General features: G+C 36.4%; 2 protein-coding genes and 1 long non-coding RNA gene across 6 annotated transcripts in view; 2 read left to right on the forward strand and 1 right to left on the reverse strand.

The window, feature by feature from the left end:
- Positions 1 to 12,711, forward strand: part of LOC104763299 (protein KINKY POLLEN-like) — a 14,744-nt gene extending 2,033 nt beyond the window's left edge. The window contains exons 3-24 of the mRNA XM_010486688.1: positions 5 to 44; positions 141 to 407; positions 865 to 1,136; positions 1,310 to 1,526; positions 1,815 to 1,985; positions 2,068 to 2,145; positions 2,384 to 2,641; positions 2,782 to 4,875; positions 5,364 to 7,167; positions 7,377 to 7,483; positions 7,864 to 8,223; positions 8,579 to 8,697; positions 9,371 to 9,620; positions 9,704 to 9,928; positions 10,166 to 10,305; positions 10,543 to 10,615; positions 11,072 to 11,173; positions 11,264 to 11,362; positions 11,442 to 11,705; positions 11,796 to 11,963; positions 12,054 to 12,405; positions 12,502 to 12,711. Coding sequence (XP_010484990.1) covers positions 5 to 44; positions 141 to 407; positions 865 to 1,136; positions 1,310 to 1,526; positions 1,815 to 1,985; positions 2,068 to 2,145; positions 2,384 to 2,641; positions 2,782 to 4,875; positions 5,364 to 7,167; positions 7,377 to 7,483; positions 7,864 to 8,223; positions 8,579 to 8,697; positions 9,371 to 9,620; positions 9,704 to 9,928; positions 10,166 to 10,305; positions 10,543 to 10,615; positions 11,072 to 11,173; positions 11,264 to 11,362; positions 11,442 to 11,705; positions 11,796 to 11,963; positions 12,054 to 12,405; positions 12,502 to 12,629 — 7,588 coding nt within the window. The 3' untranslated portion in view covers positions 12,630 to 12,711. The remainder of the gene's footprint in view (positions 1 to 4; positions 45 to 140; positions 408 to 864; positions 1,137 to 1,309; positions 1,527 to 1,814; positions 1,986 to 2,067; positions 2,146 to 2,383; positions 2,642 to 2,781; positions 4,876 to 5,363; positions 7,168 to 7,376; positions 7,484 to 7,863; positions 8,224 to 8,578; positions 8,698 to 9,370; positions 9,621 to 9,703; positions 9,929 to 10,165; positions 10,306 to 10,542; positions 10,616 to 11,071; positions 11,174 to 11,263; positions 11,363 to 11,441; positions 11,706 to 11,795; positions 11,964 to 12,053; positions 12,406 to 12,501) is intronic.
- LOC104760949 (GATA transcription factor 24) lies at positions 12,785 to 15,656 on the reverse strand. The gene is made up of 10 exons (XM_010483947.2): positions 15,343 to 15,656; positions 14,941 to 15,024; positions 14,734 to 14,867; positions 14,478 to 14,579; positions 14,257 to 14,371; positions 13,715 to 13,774; positions 13,548 to 13,607; positions 13,398 to 13,469; positions 13,242 to 13,322; positions 12,785 to 13,106 (listed from the first exon to the last, which is right to left on the reverse strand). Exons 1-10 carry the CDS (start codon positions 15,535 to 15,537, stop codon positions 13,041 to 13,043), a joined length of 969 nt encoding a protein of 322 aa, XP_010482249.1. The 5' UTR covers positions 15,538 to 15,656; the 3' UTR covers positions 12,785 to 13,040.
- Positions 22,110 to 23,831, forward strand: LOC104760950. Of its 4 annotated transcripts, XR_763062.2 has the most exons (6): positions 22,110 to 22,287; positions 22,760 to 22,823; positions 23,008 to 23,102; positions 23,188 to 23,243; positions 23,365 to 23,417; positions 23,572 to 23,831. It is a non-coding gene; the product is annotated as an uncharacterized LOC104760950 (long non-coding RNA). The 4 variants fall into 4 exon arrangements; XR_002036415.1 differs by having other exon boundaries at positions 23,188 to 23,417; XR_763061.2 differs by lacking the exon at positions 23,188 to 23,243.

Genomic DNA, 24,064 nt, shown 5'->3' on the forward strand with positions numbered 1-24,064 from the left:
ATAGATGGAATTGCTTGAAGGATGTTTCATTGCATTTTAAGAAGGTTTGTTATGGTCTTCACTTTGTAATATTTGAAGTCCTCAAATCATTTTTTATATCTTTGTGATGATCTCTTTATCTTTGGTTTTAACTACTGCAGGGTTCTATTGAATCTGTATTCGTTGGAGAATTTATAGCCAATCTAAGTCAATCTCTGGTTGAACTTTGTGCTACGGCTTTTATCCATGATCCTAAAGTAATATTCTCGATATGTGACCTGAAAATAGTAACTAGACCCTCCAACTCAAGTAAAGGTCCTCGCAAATCAAAGACTCGGAAACCGCGTTCTGGTGGCAAAGGAAAGTTGATGCTATTCGCTAATATTGGCAGATTCTTTTCAGTCTCCATGACAAATACGGTTGTGCAGGTAATTGCAGCCTGCTCTGATATCTATGAGAACACTCTTTTTGTTTGGTTCAGGTTCATTCATGCTATACTTCCACTTCATTATGTCTTGCTGAGATAGTTTTAATGAGAGCACCGTGAATGGTAATGATGCTATTAGCTTGAGTTGTTAGTACCATAAAAAAAAATTGTAGTGAAAGATTTACTTGCATTGATCTACATTAACTTTGATGAAATGGTATCTTACTGGCTATATAGATATAGAGTAGTAACATATTGACCACAAGCCAAGATATATACCCCATGATGAGGCGCTTTATGCTCAAATGACTGTTAGCTTTCTCTGCTTCTTTTAACTTATTCTTTATAGATGTTTCACTCAAACACTATCTTGACTTGTGGAACAAAATTAGGCTTTTTTTACAACTATACAAACCATGTTTCTACTGGTTTTCTTATTTCCTCTTGCCAAACTGCAGACACCTAAAGCTACAGCAGAAATCAAGGAGTTGGAGCTCGATATATCTAAGGACAGAGGGTCAGGGAATTTTTTCATCAAACTGTACCTATTGCCGATATTTGTGCAGATTGGCGAACCACATGTTACTTCCACTCATTCACCTGAGATGAACAGTGACATTAGCCTCAATTGGCAGACTTCTCCACAAACCGCAGAAGGCTCTGCTTCTTCTTCTTCTTCTTCTTTGCATTGTGAAAAGCTCTCCCTCTCCTGCGAATTTGGTCATAATAGGTACCTTTTGCTTGACATACATCCTATATCTAGCAGATTAACGTGTTCTCTTATTGAGAAAGATAAAGTTCTTATACCTGAACTCATAAGTTACATACTCCTTTGATTTCTTACCCCATTTGCATTTCCATTTTAATCTTCATGGCTGACATATTTTGATCTTCCTGAAGCAGACAATCTAGTCCAAGTATAAAAAATGTCGAAGTAGACCTAGCTGATGCTGTTCTTAACCTTAACGAGAAGCTGCTGTTGAAAAAAAAATCTTCCACAAGTGCTGCTTCCACAGGTGAAGTGATTGAATCAAGTTCTGGTCACACCACTTCAGAGAAGCCTCCAAAACAACCTATAAACGTTTTGGTTGCAAAGCATGCTTCAAATTTCCCTGAGAAGGTGAGTGATTTATTTTTAGCATGAGATAACTGTAACTATCTTTTATTGATTATCTATATCACATATGCATGTCTTTTCCCCACATGGGACTAAAGTGGCCCATTCAGTTTCTCCCACGTTGCATCACCTATCCAACTCATAATTGCTAAGATACGAAATTTATTTAAGCTACAATTAGCAACCATGTAAGATTAATATTTGCTTGTACAATGAAAGGAGTTTATGCATATTCTGTACAGCCAATTCATTATCTGAAGTCTTACTCGCGCCTTTGACTTTATGTGGTAGGTTTTATTTGATTTTTCGAAGCTTGAAATCAGATTTGTGCATCAAGAACATGGTTTTTCTATCGCGAATAGCATAACAGGCTTTCAGTTGAGAAGTGCTAAAACTCGATCCGGTGAAGATGGCAGGGAAGAAACATGTCTTGATTTTGTCATGGAACTCCGGAATATGCATGTATGTCACTAATAATCCAGTGAAATTTCGTTTTAATGTACCATCATATATTTTCTGCCTTTAAATTTCCCTTGCATCTCAGCTTTTCAGAGAATCTGAAGTTTCTGTCTTGGAGATGACAAAATTTGGAGTTTTCTCCAAGGTGTATTGTCCAACACAGGTGAGTCCTCTGAATTAGAGACAGAAGTCTTTTGGTGGTGCTTTCTTTTTCTTGTTTTGCATGTGCTTCGGTTGCTTTTACACTCGGAAATGGTTAGAAATTACTCCGTATACTCCCTATACGATGTGCGTATACTCCTTTTGGTTTTATAGTTTATTCTGTTTTGCACATATGCTGAAATTCTATCAGAAAGGCCTTCATGATTTGATGTATTACCTGATCTTGGTGCTTCTTTTAGGAATCTTTCCCTGTTAGAGCCGAGGTTGAGATTAAGCTGGCAAGTATACTGTGCAACATTATAGTGAAGAGATTTGAGCCGCTGTTGCGTTTGCACTTCTCTAAAAAGAAAAAGATGGTTCTCAAAGAGGAAACACCTAACATCGTAAAATCAGAAACTACTGGTCGTAAGGCTGTGGCTGTGGTATGGAAATGTGCCACCTCAGCCCCTGATGTGACGGTGGTGCTTTACAATCCTGGCGGTTCTCCTATATACCAAGTAAGTAGAAGACGTATGTCTGCTGTTATATAGTTGGTTCATGCAAAATTTTCACGGTCCGGAATTAGCATCACATGGTTTAGCAAAGAAAAATTTACTCATCAACCTCAACACTGACTTTAATTTCATGTTTTTTGCAGTGCGGCTTAGATTCATTTCAGGTCACCGCAGATAATATGTCAACTAGGGGAACAGTTGTACAGATGAAGCTAAATGAACTGAATTTATGCATGGTAGATGAACACCAGGGATGTTTGAAAGAAAGCCTCTTTGGTTTAGAGTCAACCCCAGGTTCGTTAGTCAATATAAGAAAGGTCAGATCGGAAATGGGCAAGAAACCTGAGGTTGTTGATGGTAAACAAACATTGGTGGTTGACGTATCAGAAGTCAGCCTGTTATTTTCTTTCAGAAGTTTTGAAGCACTTGTAGTAAACGCAATGTCAATTCAGGCTGTCATCAAAAGTTTAACTGGTGCTAGTAATAAGAACAGACAGGAAAAAGTGGTACATAGATCGAAGCCATCGGGCAGAGGGACTCAACTCTTGAAGCTCAATGTTGAGCGTTTCTCTTTGAATTTCGCTGGAGATTCGAGCCTGGACAATACAGTCATTGATGATCCTAAACGTGTAAATTATGGATCACAAGGTGGAAGAGTAATAATTAATGTCTCAGCTGATGGCACACCTCGAAGTGCCACTGTTTTCTCTACTTTGTCCAAGGAACATGAGAAGTTGAAGTACATAATTTCGTTTGAATTACTCAAATTCAGCTTTACTCTAAACAAGGAGATTCAGTCTACACAGGTAGAACTTGAAAAAGCAAAGTCGATCTACCAGGAATTTTTGGAGGAACCTCACCAAGTTTCCAGGGTGACACTTTGTGACATCCAAAACGCTAAGTTTGTACGTCGTATAGGTGGTGCTAAGGAAGTTTCAATCTGTTCTCTCTTCAGTGCCTCTAATATTGCCGTCAGATGGGAGCCTGATGTGCACATATCAATGGTCGAGCTCGGTCTGCGTTTGAAGTCCTTGATCTTAACTCAGAAACTTAAGCAACAAGGGAACGGAAACCCAGAAGATGCTTCCACTGTAACCGGTGATAGACAGAAGGAAGAACCAACTACAACCTCGAATTCTGTTGATAAGAAAAAGAAGAAGGAATCTATATTTGCTGTTGATGTAGAGATGTTAAGCATAACTGCGGAGGCTGGAGATGGGGTGGAGGCTGAGGTGCAGATTCAGTCAATCTTCTCAGAGAATGTGGGTATCGGAGTACTGCTGGAAGGATTTATGCTTGGTTTCTGTGGATGTAGAATAGTCAAAAGTAGTCGGGTACAGATATCACGAATACCTAGCATGCCTTCCACTTCATCCAATGCGACAACAGGAACAGGAACCCCATGGGATTGGTTAGTTCAAGGAGTTGATATACATATATGCATGCCCTTCAGGCTTCAGCTCCGTGCTATTGATGATGCCGTAGAAGAAATGCTGAGGGCTTTGAAGCTTGTAACCAACGCCAAAACCAAACTCATTTTGCCAAAAAAAAAGGAAAGCTCAGCACCTAAAAAAGCTGGGTCGAAAAAATTTGGACGTGTAAGATTCGGCATTCGCAAGTTAATATTTGATATTGAGGAAGAACCTCTCCAGGGTTGGCTTGATGAGCATTATCATCTTATGAGGAAAGAAGCCTATGAGTTAGCCATAAGGTCGAAATTTCTTGACGAATTAATTTCCAGTGGAAACCAGGTTCCAAAAACTGGGGGAGATGAGTCAGACAGTACTGAGAAGAAATTTTCTTTCGAAGGAGAAGAAATTGACACGCAAGATCCTTCCATTATCCAGATGATGAATGAAAAATTATGTAAACAATCGTTCAGTTCATACTACAAGTCCTGTCAAAGTTTAAGACCATCAGATGGTTCAGGTGCCTGTAAAGAAGGATTTCAGGCTGGTTTTAAGATGAGCACTTCTAGGACATCTTTACTTTCTGTTTCTGTTACTGATTTGGATCTTAGTCTCACAGCTATTAGTGGAGGTGAAGCTGGGATGATAGAAATCGTTAAGAAGCTTGACCCTATAAGTGAAGAAAAAGACATTCCTTTTTCACGACTTTATGGAAGCAATCTTCGGTTAAACACTGGGACTCTTGCTGTTCAAATAAGAAACTACACATTTCCTCTTCTCTCAACAGCTTTGGGTAAATGCGAAGGCCTTCTTGTGTTGGCTCAGCAGGTAAGACTGCCCCTATCTCTGTAGCAAATATCATTTCCCCTTTGGTTTCAAAAACCATCCTCTTTTTATTTCTTTGTGAGAAAGAGTTCCTGGAGGAAGTTTGATGTTTTGTGCATATGATGTTTCCTCGTTTATAAAACGTGAAAAAACCACCTTCTAAGCAGTTTAAAGAAGTGATAATCTAAGTATATAAAGTAGCTCTGAGATCCCTGCTGTGAAATAGAGTGGAGTACTAGCAATGGCATTTTATGGATACATATCCAGTTGTATTAGATATTAACGTTAGTAGATGGAAAATCTAAGCCACTATATCCTTAAATCATCAACTATATGGTTATGCATGAATTGTTATTTCAAATGAATGACAAATTTGTTCCCGCCTGCATCTTTTGTTCTTTTTCTGCTTTTTCCCCATTCGAAATCTTTACCCTTTTAGGTTCTTTGCTCATACTCCTAACGTATTTTTTTTTTCTCTTATTTTGACATAGGCAACAGCTTTTCAGCCCCAAGTAATCCATGATGTATATATCGGAAGATGGCGAAAGGTGCAGATGCTCCGTTCAGCCAGTGGAACAACACCCGCAATGAAAACATACCTGGATTTGCCTGTAAAATTTCAGAAGGGAGAGGTCTCCTTTGGAATTGGATATGAACCAGTTTTTGCTGACATTAGTTATGCCTTCACTGTGGCTCTTCGTAGAGCTAATCTCAGTCTCAAGGGTCCTGGTCTTATTCAGCCTCCCAAAAAGGAGAAAAGTTTACCATGGTGGGATGAAATGAGAAATTACATCCATGGTAATATAACCTTGTCCTTTTCTGAGACAAAGTGGATTGTTCTTGCTACTCCAGACCCCTATGAAAAGCTTGACAAGCTCCAAATGACCTCTGCTTCCGTGGAAATCCAGCAATCAGATGGTCGCGTGCACTTCTCTGCTGAGGACATAAAAATTTTCTTTAGCAGTTTTGAAGGTTTGGCTAGACATTATCCGAACCCTCCGGTTTGTCCATTAAGCTACCCTTTCCTTGAGGTTCCACGTTTCAGTGTTGAAGTCCGGATGGATTGGGAGTGCGAGTCTGGAAGTCCACTGAATCATTATCTGTTTGCCTTGCCTATTGAAGGAAAGGCTCGTGATAAAATTTATGATCCTTTCAGGTCTACTTCTCTCTCACTGCGCTGGGATTTCACTTTAAGACCTAAGCCATCAGTATCTGCAGTTGATCAAACAGTTGAAGTCGGATCCAAGTGTAAGCCTGAGAAATCTTCGTTTTCCCCACCTACAATAAACATTGGTGCTCATGATTTGGCATGGTTGATCAGATTCTGGAACATGAATTATCTTCCTCCTTACAAACTTCGCACATTTTCCCGGTGGCCTCGTTTCGGAGTTCCAAGAATTCCGAGATCAGGGAACTTGTCCCTAGACAGAGTGATGACAGAATATATGCTCCGCTTAGATGTTACACCTATATGTATCAAGCATATGACCCTGGATTCTAATAATCCTGCCAAAGGCTTGACATTTGATATGACCAAGCTGAAATATGAAATATGCTTCAGTCGTGGCAACCAAGAGTTTACTTTTGAATGCAAGCGTGAAACTCTTGATCCAGTGTATCAGGGGATAGACCTCCATCTGCCTAAAGCCTTTTTAAGAGGGGATCAGCATTGTTCAAAGCCAGTTCAGATGAGTCGAACAAGTTCACAATCTGGATCAACTGATAGAGTTACTTCTGATAGTGGGAATTCTATCGAGAAGCATCCTGACGATGGGTTTTTGTTTTCATCTGATTATTTCACAATCAGGAGGCAGGCCCCTAAGGCTGACCCTGAAAGACTGATGGTATGGAAAGAAGAAGGAAAAATTTATCGTGAAAAAGTAGATGCAGGAACTACAACTGAAAGACGAAATGAACCTGAGGAGGATTCACATTCAGATCCGAGCGATGATGATGGATACAATGTCGTGATAGCGGACAATTGTCAGCGTATTTTTGTTTATGGACTCAAACTATTGTGGAACATAGAAAACAGAGATGCTGTTTTGTCTTTTGCTGGTGGACTTTCCAAAGCATTTCAAGCCCCCAAGCCTTCCCCTTCACGTCAGTATGCTCAGAGAAAGTTACTTGAGGGAAGCCAGAAGCATTCTGAATTAGAAGTTCCTCAAGATGATCCAGCTAAACAGCCTTCCACAGGAGATGTAAACCTCACTTCCCAATCTAAGGAGCCTGTGGAAGTTCATTCACCTTCATCAGAACCAATTAAAACAGAGAGCTTTGCATCTTTCCCACTTGGTAAGTCTTGCTGACTTACCTCTATTTGTCTGTTTGAAGCTACCATCTGTAGACTGTAGTATTCTATAGCTATGGAAGTTAAACCTTACTCTCTTTCTTTTTTCCTTTTTTTTTTTATCCTATGTCCTATGTTCGTTTTCTTAGTTAACAAGCAAATTATACTTTCCATACAATGTGTAGGCCTCACACTATTTATCTGTCTGATACAGGAGCCACAAAAACGGGAAATTCAAATGGTTCAGAGGAAGAAGGAACTCGGCATTTTATGGTGAACGTTGTTGAGCCACAATTAAATCTCCATTCAGAAGACATAAATGTAAGCATAGATCAAACTTGAGTCTTTACAACACTACTTCTGGTATGCCTTTTAAATCCGGAAGAATGCATGTCAACTTGAAGATTTGTCATTTAGTAAAGTATTACTACCTTGAAGTAACATTCTATTACTCTCATGTACAATTCTTTCAATTCCTGGACAGTCCTATCTTAAAAACAGAATATCTTGAAAAATACTAACTCTTAGGGTGATTCTGATAAAGTAGAATACTTACAGTTGAGCGGGTATACCGAATCTATGAAATGAGTTTATTGATCCAAAAAGCTTTACGGTTGAATTTTGAATCCGTAAATCTTTTCAGATCCCTTGCAGTGTTTTTTAATTGTCATCATTATTTACATTATCTCTTCATCAACCAGGGTAGGTTTTTGCTCGCTGCTGCCAGTGGCCGTGTTTTAGCACGATCATTTCATCAAGTGGTTCATGTTGCTTATGACATGATTGAGAAGGCAGCTCAAAATGAAAATGATCACAATCCTCCTGAAAATGGCACTGACATGACATGGACACGCATGGAAGTGTCCATGATGTTGGAGCATGTTCAAGCTCATGTGGCACCGACAGATGTCGATCCAGGAGCTGGGGTGCAATGGCTCCCAAAGATTAGAAAAAGGTCCCCAAAGGCAAAGCGTACTGGCGCACTGCTTGAAAGGGTTTTTATGCCGTGCGATATGTACTTTCAATACACCAGGCACAAAGGTGTGACTCCCGACCTGAAGGTAAAACCTTTTTTAGTGAAAAACTACGATATTTGTAGTCTTTTCTCCTTTTGGAATGATTTTTATCCATCAGCGTAAAGGCATTAAGTTCAGAAAGATTGGAAAGTGCGATTCAAATAGAAGGTGCATTAAGTTCAACAGAGCCTCTGTAGTTCACCAAAAACTTACTTGTAGTTCTCTTTATACACAAAAGTAGGACTGAAGAGCATGTCTACAATCTTTCATACACTAATGTATAATGTTCCTCTCACACACATCCCAACGATGCACTTCTCTTGGACTCAGGCATTATTTGTGTATCACTACACTTTTGTAACATTGTTTGAATGGCTTATATTACCATTATATGCTGCAGGTGAAGCCACTGAAAGAGCTTACTTTCAATTCTCGTAATATTACAGCATCGATGACATCACGTCAGTTTCAAGTTATGTCGGACGTTTTGTCCAATCTTCTGCTTGCAAGGTTACCAAAGTAAGTGTATAGCTGCGTGAAAGTTACAAACACTTCCTGAATTTTCTACAATAGTAAATTCAACTTTTTATGTAGTTGAAATGTAGCCCCTGACTATATCTTATTACCTGCAAATGCATATGAAAATTCAGGGCTNACCATCAGCGTAAAGGCATTATGTTCAAAAGACTGGAAAGTGCGATTCAAACAGAAGGTGCATTAAGTTCAACAGAGCCTCTGTAGTTCACCAAAAACTTATTTGTAGTTCTCTTTATACACAAAAGTAGGACTGAAGAGCATGTCTACAATCTTTCATACACTAATGTATAATGTTCCTCTCACATACATCCCAACTATGCACTTCTCTTGGACGCAGCATTATTTGTGTATCACTACTCTTTTGTAACATTGTTTGAATGACTTATATTACCATTATATGCTGCAGGTGAAGCCACTGAAAGAGCTTACTTTCAATTCTCGTAATATTACAGCATCGATGACATCACGTCAGTTTCAAGTTATGTCGGACGTTTTGTCTAATCTTCTGCTTGCAAGGTTACCAAAGTAAGTGTATAGCTGCGTGAAAGTTACAAATATTCCTGAATTTTCTACAATAGTAAATTCAACTTTTTATGTAGTTGAAATGTAGCCCCTGACTATATCTTATTACCTGCAAATGCATATGAAAATTCAGGGCTCGTAACGACAGTTTAAAACTTTCTGGTGAAGAAGATGATGAAGTTGAAGAGGAAATTGATGAGGTAGTTCCTGATGGCATTGAGGAGGTGGAACTTGCGAAAGTTGAACTTGAACAGAAAGAGAGGGGTAGGATGTCGCTTCTTGATGACATTAGAAAATTGACGCAGAGTGAAAGTAACTCAGGAAACATAAATCTCGAAAAGGAAAGCGATTTCTGGATGATCACTGGTGGGAGGCCAGTATTGGTGAGAAAATAGTTCTATAAGAAATAAAGAAAAATTTTGTCTGTATCAAATGATATCTGGTAAACTAAGTATCTCATATGCAGGTGGAGGGACTGAGGAAAGCGTATACCAGTGTGCAACAATCTAGGAAGACAGCATATACAGCACTGCGGACTTCTGTGAAGAATGCTGCGGAGTTAAGGTTGTTGGAAAAGGATAAGAACAAGAGACCATCCTCTGCCATGCGTATTTCCTTACAAATCAGCAAAGTCATCTGGTCTATGGTTTTAGATGGAAAAACATTCGCTGAGGTTGAAATAGACAATATGGTAAGCGAATATATTAATATACCTTGGGGATGGCTGGTCGAGCGTGTTGTTCATTCATTACTCCATATAACTAAACTATAAGATCTTACTGGATCTTTAGAAACAACTAATCATTGAACATAATTTTTCTTCAGTTTACTGTTGTTACTTTTCAGCCTTGGCTGCTCTATTTCGAGCCAAATCTGTTCTCTAACATATTGGCAAGAAAATCCCTAATATGTTTCACACTGCTTGCAGATTTATGATTTTAACAGGGACTACAGAGATGTTGGGATTGCCCAATTCACAACCAGATATGTTGTCCTGCGGAACTGTCTGCCTAATGCCAAGTGTGATACTGTTCTATCAGCTTGGAATCCTCCTCCGGAATGGGGCAAGTGAGTTCCTTTCTTTTAAAACTAGCGCAAGTAATTTTAATCTACTTATTTCCTTTATATATCCGTTCACAGGATTCTTTCAGTCTTTGCTCTCATTTTTCACATTCGGCTAAAACTAGCTATGCATATTTTTTTTCATTTTACTCAGCTTTGGAGACTTGTAGATAAATCGTGAATGGCGAATTTGTAACTTTTGATATTCGTCGAAATTCACTGTGTTGTATACATTGGATGCAGGAAAGTGATGTTACAGGTAGATGCAAGGCAAGGAATCCCAAAAGACGGACAGGCTCCTTATGAACTGTTCCAGGCAAGTCGTTGTTCGTCATATATGTTCTAATGACACTAATAATATGAGGACTAAAAGTCAAGAAGCGTGAGCTTTGAAAAGTTGTTCAGCAAGTTAGAAGTTTAGTAAGCACTAAGATTTTCTGGCTAAAGCATTGTTTTTAAGTTACCAGCTCGGCAGAATTAACCGTTCATAAATGGTTTAGTGTGATAAAAAAATTAATATAGGAGATGCATAATGTGGTAATCATCCTTTATATTGTTTGATTTTAGGGTTGAGAGTCAAAAACCTCTAGTTAATCATAGTCTTCTTTGGTGAATAAAGAAGAGTGTTTTTTCTACTAGGGAAATTCGAACCAAGGTTTCTTTGGTGGATTCAAGCTTTTTTCATTGCAGTCCATTATCACCAGCTTGCGTATTACAACTAGTGAGTATATACTCTATTAACTCAAATGGATCTCCTGTGTTTGCTTGGCAGGTCGAAATCTATCCTCTAAAAATCCATTTGACAGAAACAATGTACACAATGATGTGGGAGTATATCTTTCCAGGAGAGGAGCAACATTCACAGAGAAGGGAGGTTTGTTATTAATCCATTTTACTTCTTTAGCTAATGGAATATAGCTTTCCTGCTAAAGAGTTATGATCATGCTCGTATTTTGTCTCCCAGGAAGTTTGGAAAGTGTCGACAACCTCAGGTTCAAAGCGAGTCAGGAAGGGTTCATTTGCTGAAGCGGCAGCGTTGCTCTCTACATCTGATTTAAGCCAGGTGAATTTTGCTTTTTGTTATTCTTACATTCATATCATTTCTACAAATCTTCGTAACTATGTTCTTGAAATGATTTCAGGGGTCAAAGAATCAAAACCTAAAGTCAAGCACGATTCGTGGTTCAGGGAGAGAACTGAGAAGAACATCCTCTTTTGACAGATCATGGGAGGAGACTGTGGCAGAATCTGTAGCTACTGAGCTTGTTCTATCCAATATGAAGGATTCGAAAACTTCCAAGGCTGGCCGTTCAGTTCATGAAGAAAAGAAGGGGGAAAAGTCATTGGAAGACAAGAAATCTAGGCCCCAAAAGATAATGCAATTCCAAACCATCAAGATTAGTCAGGTTTGTCACTTGATTAACTTATCTAAGCAAAAGGTCCATGGTTTACCAAGAAAAAATAAATTTAATCGTCGTAATATGGTTCTTGGCTAGGTGGAATTGTTGATCACTTACGAAGGCTCAAGATTTGTAGTGAACGATATGAAGCTGTTGATGGACACATTTCATCGTGTTGAATTCAGCGGCACATGGAGGAGACTCTTCTCTCGAGTAAAGAAGCACATTATATGGGGAGTGCTCAAGTCGGTAACCGGAATGCAAGTAAGATCATTTTTACACCAGCAATAAATGCAAAAGGGTTTATGCGTCCCTTGATTAAACAAAACTCATGTCATTTGATGGTCTTTGTAGATGAAGAAATTCAAAGACAAAACTCATGTTCCAAAAGAGGAGATTGGTTTGAGAGACAAAGACGAGTCTGGGAGATCAGATCAGGATTCAGGGGCATGGGAGAAGCGCCCTGGCGAAAATGCAGGTGACGGATTTGTCACATCTATTAGAGGTATTTTCAATACTCAAAGGCGAAAGGCCAAGAAATTTGTGCTTCGCACAATGAGAGGCGAAACAGAAGACAACTTCCCAGGGGAATGGAGTGACAACGAATCAGACTTCTCCCCCTTTGCAAGACAATTGACGATTACTAAAGCTAAGAAACTCATTAGGCGTCACTCTAAGAAGTTCCAAAATCAAAACACTACTAAAGGTGTTGTTTTACTGTGAAATCTCATTAGTTGTTTGTCAAGTTATGTGAGTTGCAAACCAAATTAAAAGAAAGAACTCTCTATCTGTTGTGTTGCAGGTTCTAAGATGCCTCAACAACTCTCGCCTACTCTGTCTCCTCCTAAGGAAGATGATGACCATTACGATAGTGACTCTTCCAGTGGATCGTCAGCTTACGAAGAGTTTCTTGACCAGAATCAGATTTAAGATAGTAGAATTCAAATTTTTTTGTTTCCTATAAATTTTGTAAAGAGTTGCACATTATTATTATACCATCACGTTTACACTCTTTAAAGATAGCTTACACGTCCATTGTACGAGCTTAGTGTTGATAAGACTGGTTTATGACGGATGACTGGACATGGAAGAAGAAGGTTTTGTTTGGGAAATATACATTTTCGGCTTATGATCCATCATCAGTCATGTATGTACTGAATCTAGCAAGTGTCAAGTATCAAGTATCAAACTGATACATAATCATAGGTACAAATAAGAAACGCTTCAAACCCATCTCTAGCCCCATAACTTATTTATTTATTTCCTTCCACAAAGCTGTGCTCCGTCCGATGAAGCTGCCTCATAGTTACAAATGGAATCACATTCCTGATGTCCTTCTAACTAATCAAAGCTAGAAGGTATATCAAAGTCTGTATCAGATGGATTAGCCAGATTCACAAGAGGTTCCTGCATCCCCCAAAACTATATTATTATGATGCTACTTGGAACATGGGCTATCAAGGGGAACTTCAATCCATAATTCCAAGAATCTACATAGGCAGAACAAATATTAACTTTACTTGTTTAGAAAAATTATCTTACTTGATCATCATCATCGGCCGATGAGGACAGCATTCCAACAGGTAAATAACTGGCCATATCTTCATCTGCTTCTTGCAGACCCTGTCCAAAAAAGAAGATGTCCAATAAAAAAGTATGTGCATGCCTTTGAAAGGGAAAACAATTAATGATGAATACCTTAACATCGGGATTGCCATCGGTATCAAGTGGAAACTCTTGTATTGCTTTAGTAGGATCTACTGAAACTCCCTGCAAGCTGAGCTCTCAGTATTATGAAAGTATAAAGGTTTTGTAAGGAATAGTGTAGAAAATGACAAGGCGGCATACATTTTTATCCTGCTTGCTAGAGTCTTCTGTGTAGAGTGGTTTGATATCTATTTGGGTCTCCTGTAAATATTTATTAAGGATAACTAATCAGACCAATAGCAATACCGAAAAAAAAGTCCCACACTAATCTTGTGACATGAACCAAAAACACAGAATGTCTTACATACAGGTTCAATCTGAGACACAGAAAGATTTCTGGCTCCTTTGCTGAGATCTCTCAACGTTCCCTGGATATTCAAAACAACCAGATCGCAGTGAGAAGACACAAATACACAATAAATCAAAATTCACTAGAACGGCTTATAATGTTCAAAAAAGAAACGAGTAGAGCTATGTTGAAGAGAAGGAAATGCGACATGTAAATCACAAGGTCTTCGATTAAGACAACGGTTTGACATGAAGAAGGTAAGAAACGGATGAATAATCAAGTCAGTACGCAAACAAGCTGATTCCAACTTATAAATAGAAAGTGAAAGATCATATTAAGCCACCTCTCCCTTAATAAGAACCTAACCAACTATAGATATGGAAGATTTCTTCTCTTTTGGGGAAGACACTAAATTTGGTTAATAAAGCTGTTAAATGCTGATCACATCAGCATCAATGGCGTGTTTATATATTGTGTGCACTGACAAAAAAAACAGCAACCATCGAGACTCAAGTAAGAAAAATGGGAGGGTAGAGAGAAAAAAAAAAAAAGGGAGATGACCTTGTTGGCCCACATAAGACCACAAGCATTACACAAAGTCCTCGGTCCAGCTGGCCCTCGGCGCATTGCAGGAGTATTACTTTCATCAACCCCACAGTGCTCACATCTCCTCGTGCTACATGATTTTTGCCAATAAAGAAAGCAGCAAGTAATCCATCAACGAGTAACTTAAAACCCTTGTTCTAAATAAAACTGGAAACTGTTAAAAATCCACAACTCACGCAGTTTCAGAGTGCAATGTGCCATCTTGAAGGCCACCCTGGGTAGCTTCCCAGTTCGAACCATCTCTAACGGAAACAAACTGTCCATTATTACGGTGCATCCTGAATTACAAAATAGCCTTTAGCATCAATCCAGTAGGCAAATAAACTTGTCCATCAATTCTCCAAAACCAAAGTTTGCGGGTAAACATTAGAAGAGTATAAGAAAAGCAGCCAAATTCACACCTAGATTAAGTTAACAAGAAACTTGATGTACCTCTGCGCAACTTCTTTTCTCACAGTATATCTAATTTTCTTGTCAAAACATCTTTCCTTACGCTTCTCACGGAACCTAACTAGAGAAGCTAGTCGTCTTGACAGATTTGACCGCCTGGGATTATCACCTACACCCTGAAGATCATATGAACCTACTAAAACATCCAGAAAATCGAAAACTTTTAGCTTCGAAGCCCTGATACATTACCCTGCTATTCTCAAATGGAAGTTTAAGTGTTGGAACAGGAGTAGGTATATCACGCCCTCCCAATAGCAAGAGAACAGTTTTCACCTGAATCACCACAAAGCATAAAAAGAGTGTTGTATTATCGCAAGGGAAACTCAAACCTCAGTGAAACAGTCTCAAACAACAGTGACTAAACCAGGCTTCCAGAACAACAACAACCTACAAGATTCATTCACCTAATAAACACATCAATTCCTCTTTCAACAATTCAGCAGCCATTGAACAAAACTTGCTCCTACATTCCAAATGCAGAAACTATAGCTCTCAACATTCCCCATGTACACTAGTCCAAATACAGAAACAGAATGACATAAAAAACACACACATAAAAGAGAAGAAGAAGAAGAAGAAGAAGAAACGAACCTTGTCAGGTGTGACAGCAGGAAAGACAAAGACCTCTCCTTCAAAGGAGAGAGTGAGCTCACTGGTTCTTGAGGGTTTCGTTGAAACACCTTCTGAGCCAATTTGCTCTGCCGCATAAACATCATCCACCAAATCATCATTTTCACATCCTTCGTCATCAACCTCAAGTATCTCTGGATTCGTCGCAGCCTTCATTAAACGAACTTTTCAATAAATTCCCCCAAACCCTAAAACCCTTTCTCAGCCCCCAAATTTTGGGTAGAAGAAGCTCCACAAATGGAAACTAATTTGGATAAAGATTAAAATTGCTAAAGCCCCTTTGTCTTTTGTCCTTTGTCTTTTGTTTTTTGGATACCCCAATTTGGAAACTTTTTTTTTTTTTTGTTTTCTTATTCCTTCCACAAACTCTCAAAACAAATAAAATTGAAAAACTATTTCAAAATTAACTCTTTTTAAATCATAAATAAGTAACTTTATTCATTCTTTTAAAATTATTGTCATTATTGTTGATAAAAAAAAATTATATGTATTGTCATTATCTTAATGAAAAGTTAAAGTCTTATGTCATTATAAAAAAAACTAAATACAATATTTTTCTTAAGCTTTAGCTTGGATCTCTTAGCAACAAACATGTTTGGATCTTTTGTTGAACATTTTTTTTTGTTTACATATTAAAATAGAGATATTTGTTTGTCTAGAATATAACTTCAATAGTATGTAGCATGTAGTAAAACCTAAGCTGCATGGAATCCGAAACGGGTACGCGGAAGCGGAAGCGTTTGGAAGCGGCGAAGCGAAATTTTTTGAAAAAATAGGAAGCGGGTACTTGTTGGAAGCGTATTTATAGAAAATACTAAAAATTATATATATATATATAAAGAAAATACCAAAAGTAGAATCATAGTATTTACATTATAAACAACATTTCAATACATAATCATATAAATATTACAAAAATTACAACTCATTTGAATATAACCTTCAAGCATCCTTTAATTCCTTTAATTCCTTCTTGTAACAAATGACTCAAAACTCTACTATGAGATCCCACATACAAAATATTGCAAAAAAATGCATTGAAACCTCCATGACCCTCCTCCAGCCAGCTTCTCAATTCTTTTCACATAGATCCACAAAGGTGCTTTGTCATCTACTACAATATTTGGAGAATTTTGAGACATGGTGTCGTTATATTTCTGGAGAAAAAAAAAATGTCAGCTACTAATCATATCATAAATGTTAATCTATAACTGAAAGTGAAAAACTGAAAACAGAAAGAAAGCAGAGTACAACAAAGAAAACAGAACACAACAAAGAAAACAGAGCACAACAATTAAACAATATGTACGAACCATCATCACAATTAATACAAGAAAAACAAACAAAAACAAGATATGATTAGATTAGTATTCAGAAAAAATAGCTTTTAATTTACCTTTGTCTCTTCTAGTTGGTGATTTGAGAAAGAAAATTCAGAGGTTTAGATTAAGAGTTACGAACTTAGAGACTTTTCAGTTTACAGCTTCTTATCTAGGTTTTACTTTTAACCTAGTAGCTTTTAACATAGAAAAAATAATAAATCTTGTAATCAATTTCAACTTTTACGTTTAAGTGGGTTAAGCTGAACTTGGGCCACAAAAACTATAAGCCCAATAGCTAGTGATTTTTCATCTTTTCCGACACAATACTATCAAACGATTCCGATCAACTCCAGTGACGATTCCAGTTCCGAAACGTCAATTCCACCACGCTTCTAAACGCCTCACTTCTGGAATCGCGATTCCTTGACGATTCCGAGCGATTCCCGGCGCTTCCGATTCCGCTTCCGCTTCGGGAACGCGAAACGTCGCTCTTCTCGCGATTCCGTGCAGCGTAGAGTAAAACCATGTTACAATAGTGATTCATGGTGTAATTTGTGATTGCAAGATAGTGTTAATATTTCATGTCTATGTAGATCTTCAAAACATATTGAGCATTCATTGTCCTTTTACCACTTCTACATCATGTTTTCTTGTAGTATTTGGATTGTGATCTTCGATTTCGAAAAAACAGTAGGTAATTGGGGGCTGTCCGCTCCAAATGAGAGAATATATGCTTTTATAAATTTGTTAAATTATTGATTAATCACACATGAAATTGTTTCTTCGATGTCTCAGAAAATTTGGATCGAAACCACAACTTAAAATTTGTATAATGTGTACCATTTGGTTGTAGTATGTGGCAATCAAAGAAAGTGATTGTGCAGCTGATGCTGCTTTTTTGTCAGTGTTGTCGTTTGATTTTAAGCAGGAGTTTGTTGTGTGGTTGAATTGCTTGCATATAATCCATTTGGGTTTTGTTGCTAAAATAAGATTTGATTTTCTGAGTAATTTGTTTTTTTTTTCATCATTTACTTTCAGTATCTATATATACATTTTCCAAATACATTTAGCAAATAAATCTCGAACTTGCCACCTATTTACAAGACTGCCATTGTATTAAATTTCACCTAATCATTTTTTTTTTTTTGGCAAACTAAAATTTCATATAAACATTTACTGAAGAATCATAAACAAATTAGGATTTTATTTTAACAATATCTTCCCCTATTCAGATTTCCTAAAGTATCGCCAATGACACAATTACCATTAAACTCTTCTTTTATCTAAAGGACGCCGAGATTTCTGATCTCCTTGATTTGCAAATATTTTTACCCTCCAACATATCTTCAAAATCAAAACAAAGAAACAGCATTTACAACCAAAATATAACATATTCCACAAATATTCTATCAAACCAAATTTGTAGTTATAATATCTCTAATTATTCGCTGACTCTAATATTTTATCTCCTAAAACTGATTTCATTTACTCGCCCTAATCATTGTCCTATAAACATGTAACATTGCCAACCCGACTATCATAAGCAATTTTAAACCCATACAATACTCACAAGAAACCGTAAACACTTTCCCCATGGCGTCAAAGTACTAGTGAATCTCTTGAGTTGGTTGTCTCAGATTCTCTGGTAAGAACAATTTCACTAATTCTTTTGCTAATGAAACACATCCACATATTCTCTCGCGGTTCAACTAATGCATCATTTATATCTACACATTGTAGGGGAAAAAAATTCATGCATCAGTTAGGAAGGAATTGGCTACCAAGTACGTGAATAAGCTCCATGTTGGTAACCGGGTTTTCATTGAGACTTTCGGACTTAGCTACGCAACTGGTCAGTTCAGTCCAACTACCCATCTGTACAAGATGACCTTCATCAACAGAACTTTGGTTTTGCACAGTGATCCTGTATCTGATTCTACCTTCCTGTCATTGTCAAAGTTCCAACAGATCCAAAGTGGGGAACTTAATCCCCATATTTTGGTTGGTAAGTATATATAGATTTAGATTTCATTTGAACACTCCAGTAAACATGATTTACTAACCATATAATCATTTTTCAGATGTTACTGGCCAAATTGTCAGCGTTGGTGACTTGGAGAATCTGGAAGCCAACAATAAGCCAAATACAAAGCTTAATTTCGAGTTTAACGATGAAACGTAATTATGTCTTCAAAAATTGGTTTTATATATTGATACCTATACTATCTATAGATAAATATATTATCTAATACATATACTTCTTCTATTGTATAGAGATGAGAGAATGACATGTACCTTATGGGGTTCCTTCGCCGAGAGGGTTTTCAGATCATGCCAACATTCTGATGGAAGCATCATCATTTGTGTTCTCCGCATCAACATGTTTTGTGATGATAAAATCCTATCGTCATATCCTTTGGTGATCAGATTTTACTACGTCTAATGGTGGATAATTAACCGAATTTTTCTTTTCACTTAGAGGGACCTCTCATGTTAGCATATGATCCAGAAACTACTGACTCGATTACTCCATCGTCCAAGCGTGTTTATCCAAACAATGGAAGTGCTTTTGATCAATCCTCAACTTCGAAGAAGCTGTGTATTGAACCAATAGACTTAGAAAAGTCTAATCCAGAGTTTGGACCTGTAGGTGTTCTTTCAATATCTGAGGGGAAAGACGACAAACATGAGGGTGGAAAAAAAAAAAAGGGTATTGATCAAGGATGTGCTAGGAACAACTCAAAGATAGAGGGAAATGATAAAATCGCAGGAGTTAAGGTCAAGGTTGAAAAGAATTAGTGATTCACGGCAGTTCTATTTGTTTCCATTCAAGTTTTTGTTTTAAATTTTCATTCTTTCCCATGCTGAAACTTTCATCGTTTGCAGTTTTTGTTTTAGCTTGGTTAGCCCCAAAATAAGTGCTGATTTGTAGCAGTTTTATGATTCAATTACTTCAATAAAAAGCATGGTTTTAAATATAAGATTTCCAAATATATTCTTTTTATATAGTTATGGAACATAACTAATTTCTTTTCAACTCCTTATTTAATTAGTTTCTGAATACCACTAATTTCTCCTTAATTAGTAGTTGTAATTGATAACGACTTTCTATATCCACTAAACAAGAAAATTATTTTCACATTCTATCGATAAGGAGAAATTTTAGAAGAGAGAATATGATTCAAGAAAACAAACCTATTGGTATCACTCTATTTGTATTCCAAACCCTCTATTTGTATTCCAAACCCTTTTACATGTTTATGAATGATCTGAAAAAATTATAAATTACAATATCAACTAAAAAAATTGCTGAAACTTATTCAATCACGTCACTAACTTACGACAAATAATAAGAGTCAAAATTGGATTATAAGTGTTATGGAACATAACTAAAGAGATAAGGATCCTATTCAAATTTAATTAGTCTCTCTATACCATATATATGTCCTAAATAGTTGTAGTTGAGATCAACTTTCTATATCTATTAAACAAGAAAATATATGATTATAATTTATAATTACACAATCTTTTTATATAGTGTGACAACCCGTCCCACGGACCCCACTAGCTCACCGCTAGCTGCCCCAATGGACCTCAAGCTGGTCCTGCAGGGCATCGATCCCAACCTCTCACTGTGGATATCTATATCCACCGGTAGATTATTGGTGCGTCAGACGTTTCTCGAATTCTGGTCCACACCCTTTAATAATCTTCCTATGGGACAAGCTGTCACAAATAATAAATTATATTATTTATTTATAAATAAAAATATATACACCGCGGATGAATATCTAGTAATTAATTATAAACAAATGTGATTATTTGTTATTGTAATTATATCTCATTTAATTGTCATTATTTTTTGTATTAAACTTTTAATATTACAGTTGATTTCTTTTGTGTTGTGAGTTATATGTATATATTTAATTGTTATTATTGTGTAATCAGTTTGACCTTTTAAATCTCATTGTCAAATTAAAGCATTTAAACATGTTACTGTTCTATTATTAAGTTTGGTTTTGCTCTCGTTCTATTAGTGCAATTGAAATATTTTCCATATGGTTTTACTTTGAAGAGCGTGTTTTATTTTTTGTTTTTCATGTTTTTTGTTAGCTCAGGAGGGATATATAAAAGAGGAGGAATATGAATTCTAAGAGTCTACAACAAAATCTTGATCAATTTAGTAAAACTATACAACTCGTCTATAAACTCGACAAAATCGATAAATCTAGTTTGGCAAATATTGTGTGTGTAGTAGTTGTTTGGAGGTGGTGTAACATATATATAATTTATTGGCATGATTGTGAATTCAATTTTGTCCTCTTAATCCCAAGGACTATAGTAAACAAAAAATATATGTGAAACGCATCCACTTTCATTAAGTCAAACCAATTTAAAGTTTAAGGAAAATAATATTCCATTAAAGCAAACCAAGTTATGTGTATTTTTGATTTAAAACAGTCCGAGGAATGATTTCTATCTTTTTTTATTTATTTAGCGAATTGAACTTATTATAATTCTTTCAATGTAGATAATTTTAGAAGGAATTTGTGTTTGTTTGACCAAGAAAAAAAAATGTGTTAACGTTTCATTCTCTTTTTGTCTAAATACACCCTCGTAATTAACAAAATTCTTCTTATATAATTAACTTTTGTTTTTATTTAAAAATTGGTGGATTAAGAGAAATTTAGCTCCAATGGACTACGTGTTAAGCTTAGAAAAATGTTGTAATTCTATTTGTTTGACTTTGTCTGACAAAAAAAAATAAAGAAGAAAAAATTTGTGTTAATATTTCATCCTCTATTTGTATAAATGCATCCGAGAAGCTTTAACAAAATTTAATTAATTTTGATTTTTATTTAGTGGATTAAGAGAATTTTTTTTTTTTCACAATAAGAGAGAAATTTTTTTTTTTGCAATAAGGAGAAATAAATTTTTCTTTCCAAAACAGGTGTCAGCTCCAAATGTGCCACTTATCAAGCTCATAAAGAAAAATTTAGAAGGCAACTCTACATTATTATATAAGATAAGATATATATATATATATATATATATATATATATATATGTTTCTATTTCTTCATTTTAGAAAAAATCGTTTTCCATTTCCTAAACGTTTCGCTTATGCGTATCTGTTTTTTTTCCATGCAACCAAGATATTATGTATAATTTGACATGTGTTTGACCAAAACATAACATATCTCCATTCTATAAAAGCAGTTCCACAATAGCTCAATCCCCCCCTTAGAGCAAATCCATTGGTTTTTTTAGCAAGACTCTTATTTTAATTGGGATTAAAAATAAATCAAAAATGTTGGGTAAAGTTGGTGTGGTGTCACTATCTAATTGGTCTAATTTACTATATAAAAACAATTTATTTTCTTTCATCTCTTTCTTCTCTCGAAGCGGAGGGAAATTTTTGCCTCACTTTGATCTTGTTGATTAACAAATCTCCAATCAAATTACTGACCAAACAATCTTCAGTCGGAGGTGTTTATTAAGCAATCAAAACAACAAATCAGAGATTCTGATCAATCAACAAGAGATTTGAGAGTCGTCGTTGGTTAACCAATCTCCATCTGATGGTAATTTCATGTTTCAATTTGTATGAATTATTGTTTAGTCTTCTGAATAAATCGTCTCTTGTGTATATATAAAAGATTTGGTCAATTTAGGGTCGTTTTATCGGTTTGGGAGGAGAATAGATTTGTGTGCTTGAACTATAGATCTTTGACTTGAGGAATTAGGTATATCAAACTGACGGAAAGGGATGATATGAAGGTGGAGGAGAGATCGGTTGATAATAACAGAGATAAGGAGATATTGGTTAGCAGAGGAAACGTGATTTTGTTGCCACAAAAAGGCTATGTCTTTAGAGGAACTAGATTAAGATACAAAAGCTTGAGGATGATTAGAGAGATACCATGGTCTTGTGTTTGTTTTGTAGATCAAAAAGTACACAATTGTTTTAGTTTAGTGTATATATATGTATTTGCCTGTGTAAGTCTTATTAATGTTTTGTTGTCTCAGCTTTGATTCTGACCTCTCTGGATTCAGTTGATACCAATATCGCAGGTGCAGGAACTGCAGATTTATGGTACTGACTGTCAACACCGGAGAGGTATCATCTTCCTATGAGTTATTAAGCTGATCTCTTGACATTTGGAAGTTTTATTTCTGTAGTTTCATAGTTTCAACCTTCTCACATTCTTATAATTTGTGAGCTAGTGCTTTCTGAGCTGAGTTGTCTTTGGTTTGACTATGTTAAAACTTGGAAAGATGAGTAGAACATTTTTCTTGTGCAGAATATAAGTTGCGAGTGACGTGAAAGCTGGAGATATTAAGGTCCTCTTTGTGAAGCCTCTGAAGCCGAATGCAGTCATCAGCAAAATGTGAAAGGGTAAGTAACATTCTTAATAACCATTCTGATACCATTTGTAACGACCAGTAGACCATATCAAATTCAGTTCATGTTCTCTCTTCAGCTCTGTTTATTTGTATTGTTTGCAAAGGGAGTTGGTCTTTCAAATTCTCGATGCAGGTTATTGTTTATATTCATCCCACACTTTGGTTTGGTCTTTCACATTCTCCATGTCGGTCTGTACAATAGTGAATAGATCTGTACAAGTGTATTTTCTGTTTTTGTTGGTTGTGATTTACAGAAAAAAAAAGCATGGTATGGTCAATGACAGATTTCAATTCCAAATTCTACAAGGTGAATAAAGCTATAGAATGAATTTTAATCTCTATTGGTGTCATTGATTTGTTTGCTTTCTTAGTTTAGCTGTTGAGATGGAATCTCCATATGCTTATACTATATATCATCTGGTTATTTTGAGCAAAACTAACAATTTTAATCTATCTTTCAGTCTGATCGATCTCTGGGACAGAAACTTGCAAGCCATCTGAACGTGAGGCCAAGCATTTCCAGATATGTTAAGCCTCTCCGTGAGGTACTACACATAATATCATCGATCCAAGCACCACCTTTGTTGTTGTTTCGTGTCCATATATAATAATAATACATGCTTTGTAATCTCCTAAACCCAATGTTTTTTCTACTGTCACAGTCTTTGTAATCTAATATCAATGTTAACATATTGGTCTTATGGAAAGGTTATAATAAGTATTTGCAAATGTTTAGGAAAATTTAAAATATAAGAACTCCAATTAGATCTTACCATTGGAGGAGTATAATTTTAATTAACAAACCAAAAGTTCTTATTTTGTAAAAGTACACTTTCTAAAACTAAAAAAATACAAGAGCCTCAAAATAGTTATCTCCCAATGGATATGCCCTTAGGGCAACCCCAATGGGGGTTATATATTTGAGCCTCTTAAAATTTTTAAGTAATATATTAT

Source organism: Camelina sativa, chromosome 18, assembly GCF_000633955.1.
Source record: "Camelina sativa cultivar DH55 chromosome 18, Cs, whole genome shotgun sequence".
NCBI lineage: Eukaryota > Viridiplantae > Streptophyta > Magnoliopsida > Brassicales > Brassicaceae > Camelina > Camelina sativa.

Coding starts and splice junctions, on each gene's coding strand:
- LOC104760949 (XM_010483947.2), bottom strand. CDS start 15,537: ATGAAGGCTGCGACGAATCCAGAGATACTTGAGGTTGATGACGAAGGA. Junction 14,372..14,477: donor ACATTGCACTCTGAAACTGC/GTGAGTTGTGGA, acceptor AAAATCATGTAG/CACGAGGAGATGTGAGCACT. Junction 13,470..13,547: donor CTAGCAAGCAGGATAAAAAT/GTATGCCGCCTT, acceptor CTCAGCTTGCAG/GGAGTTTCAGTAGATCCTAC.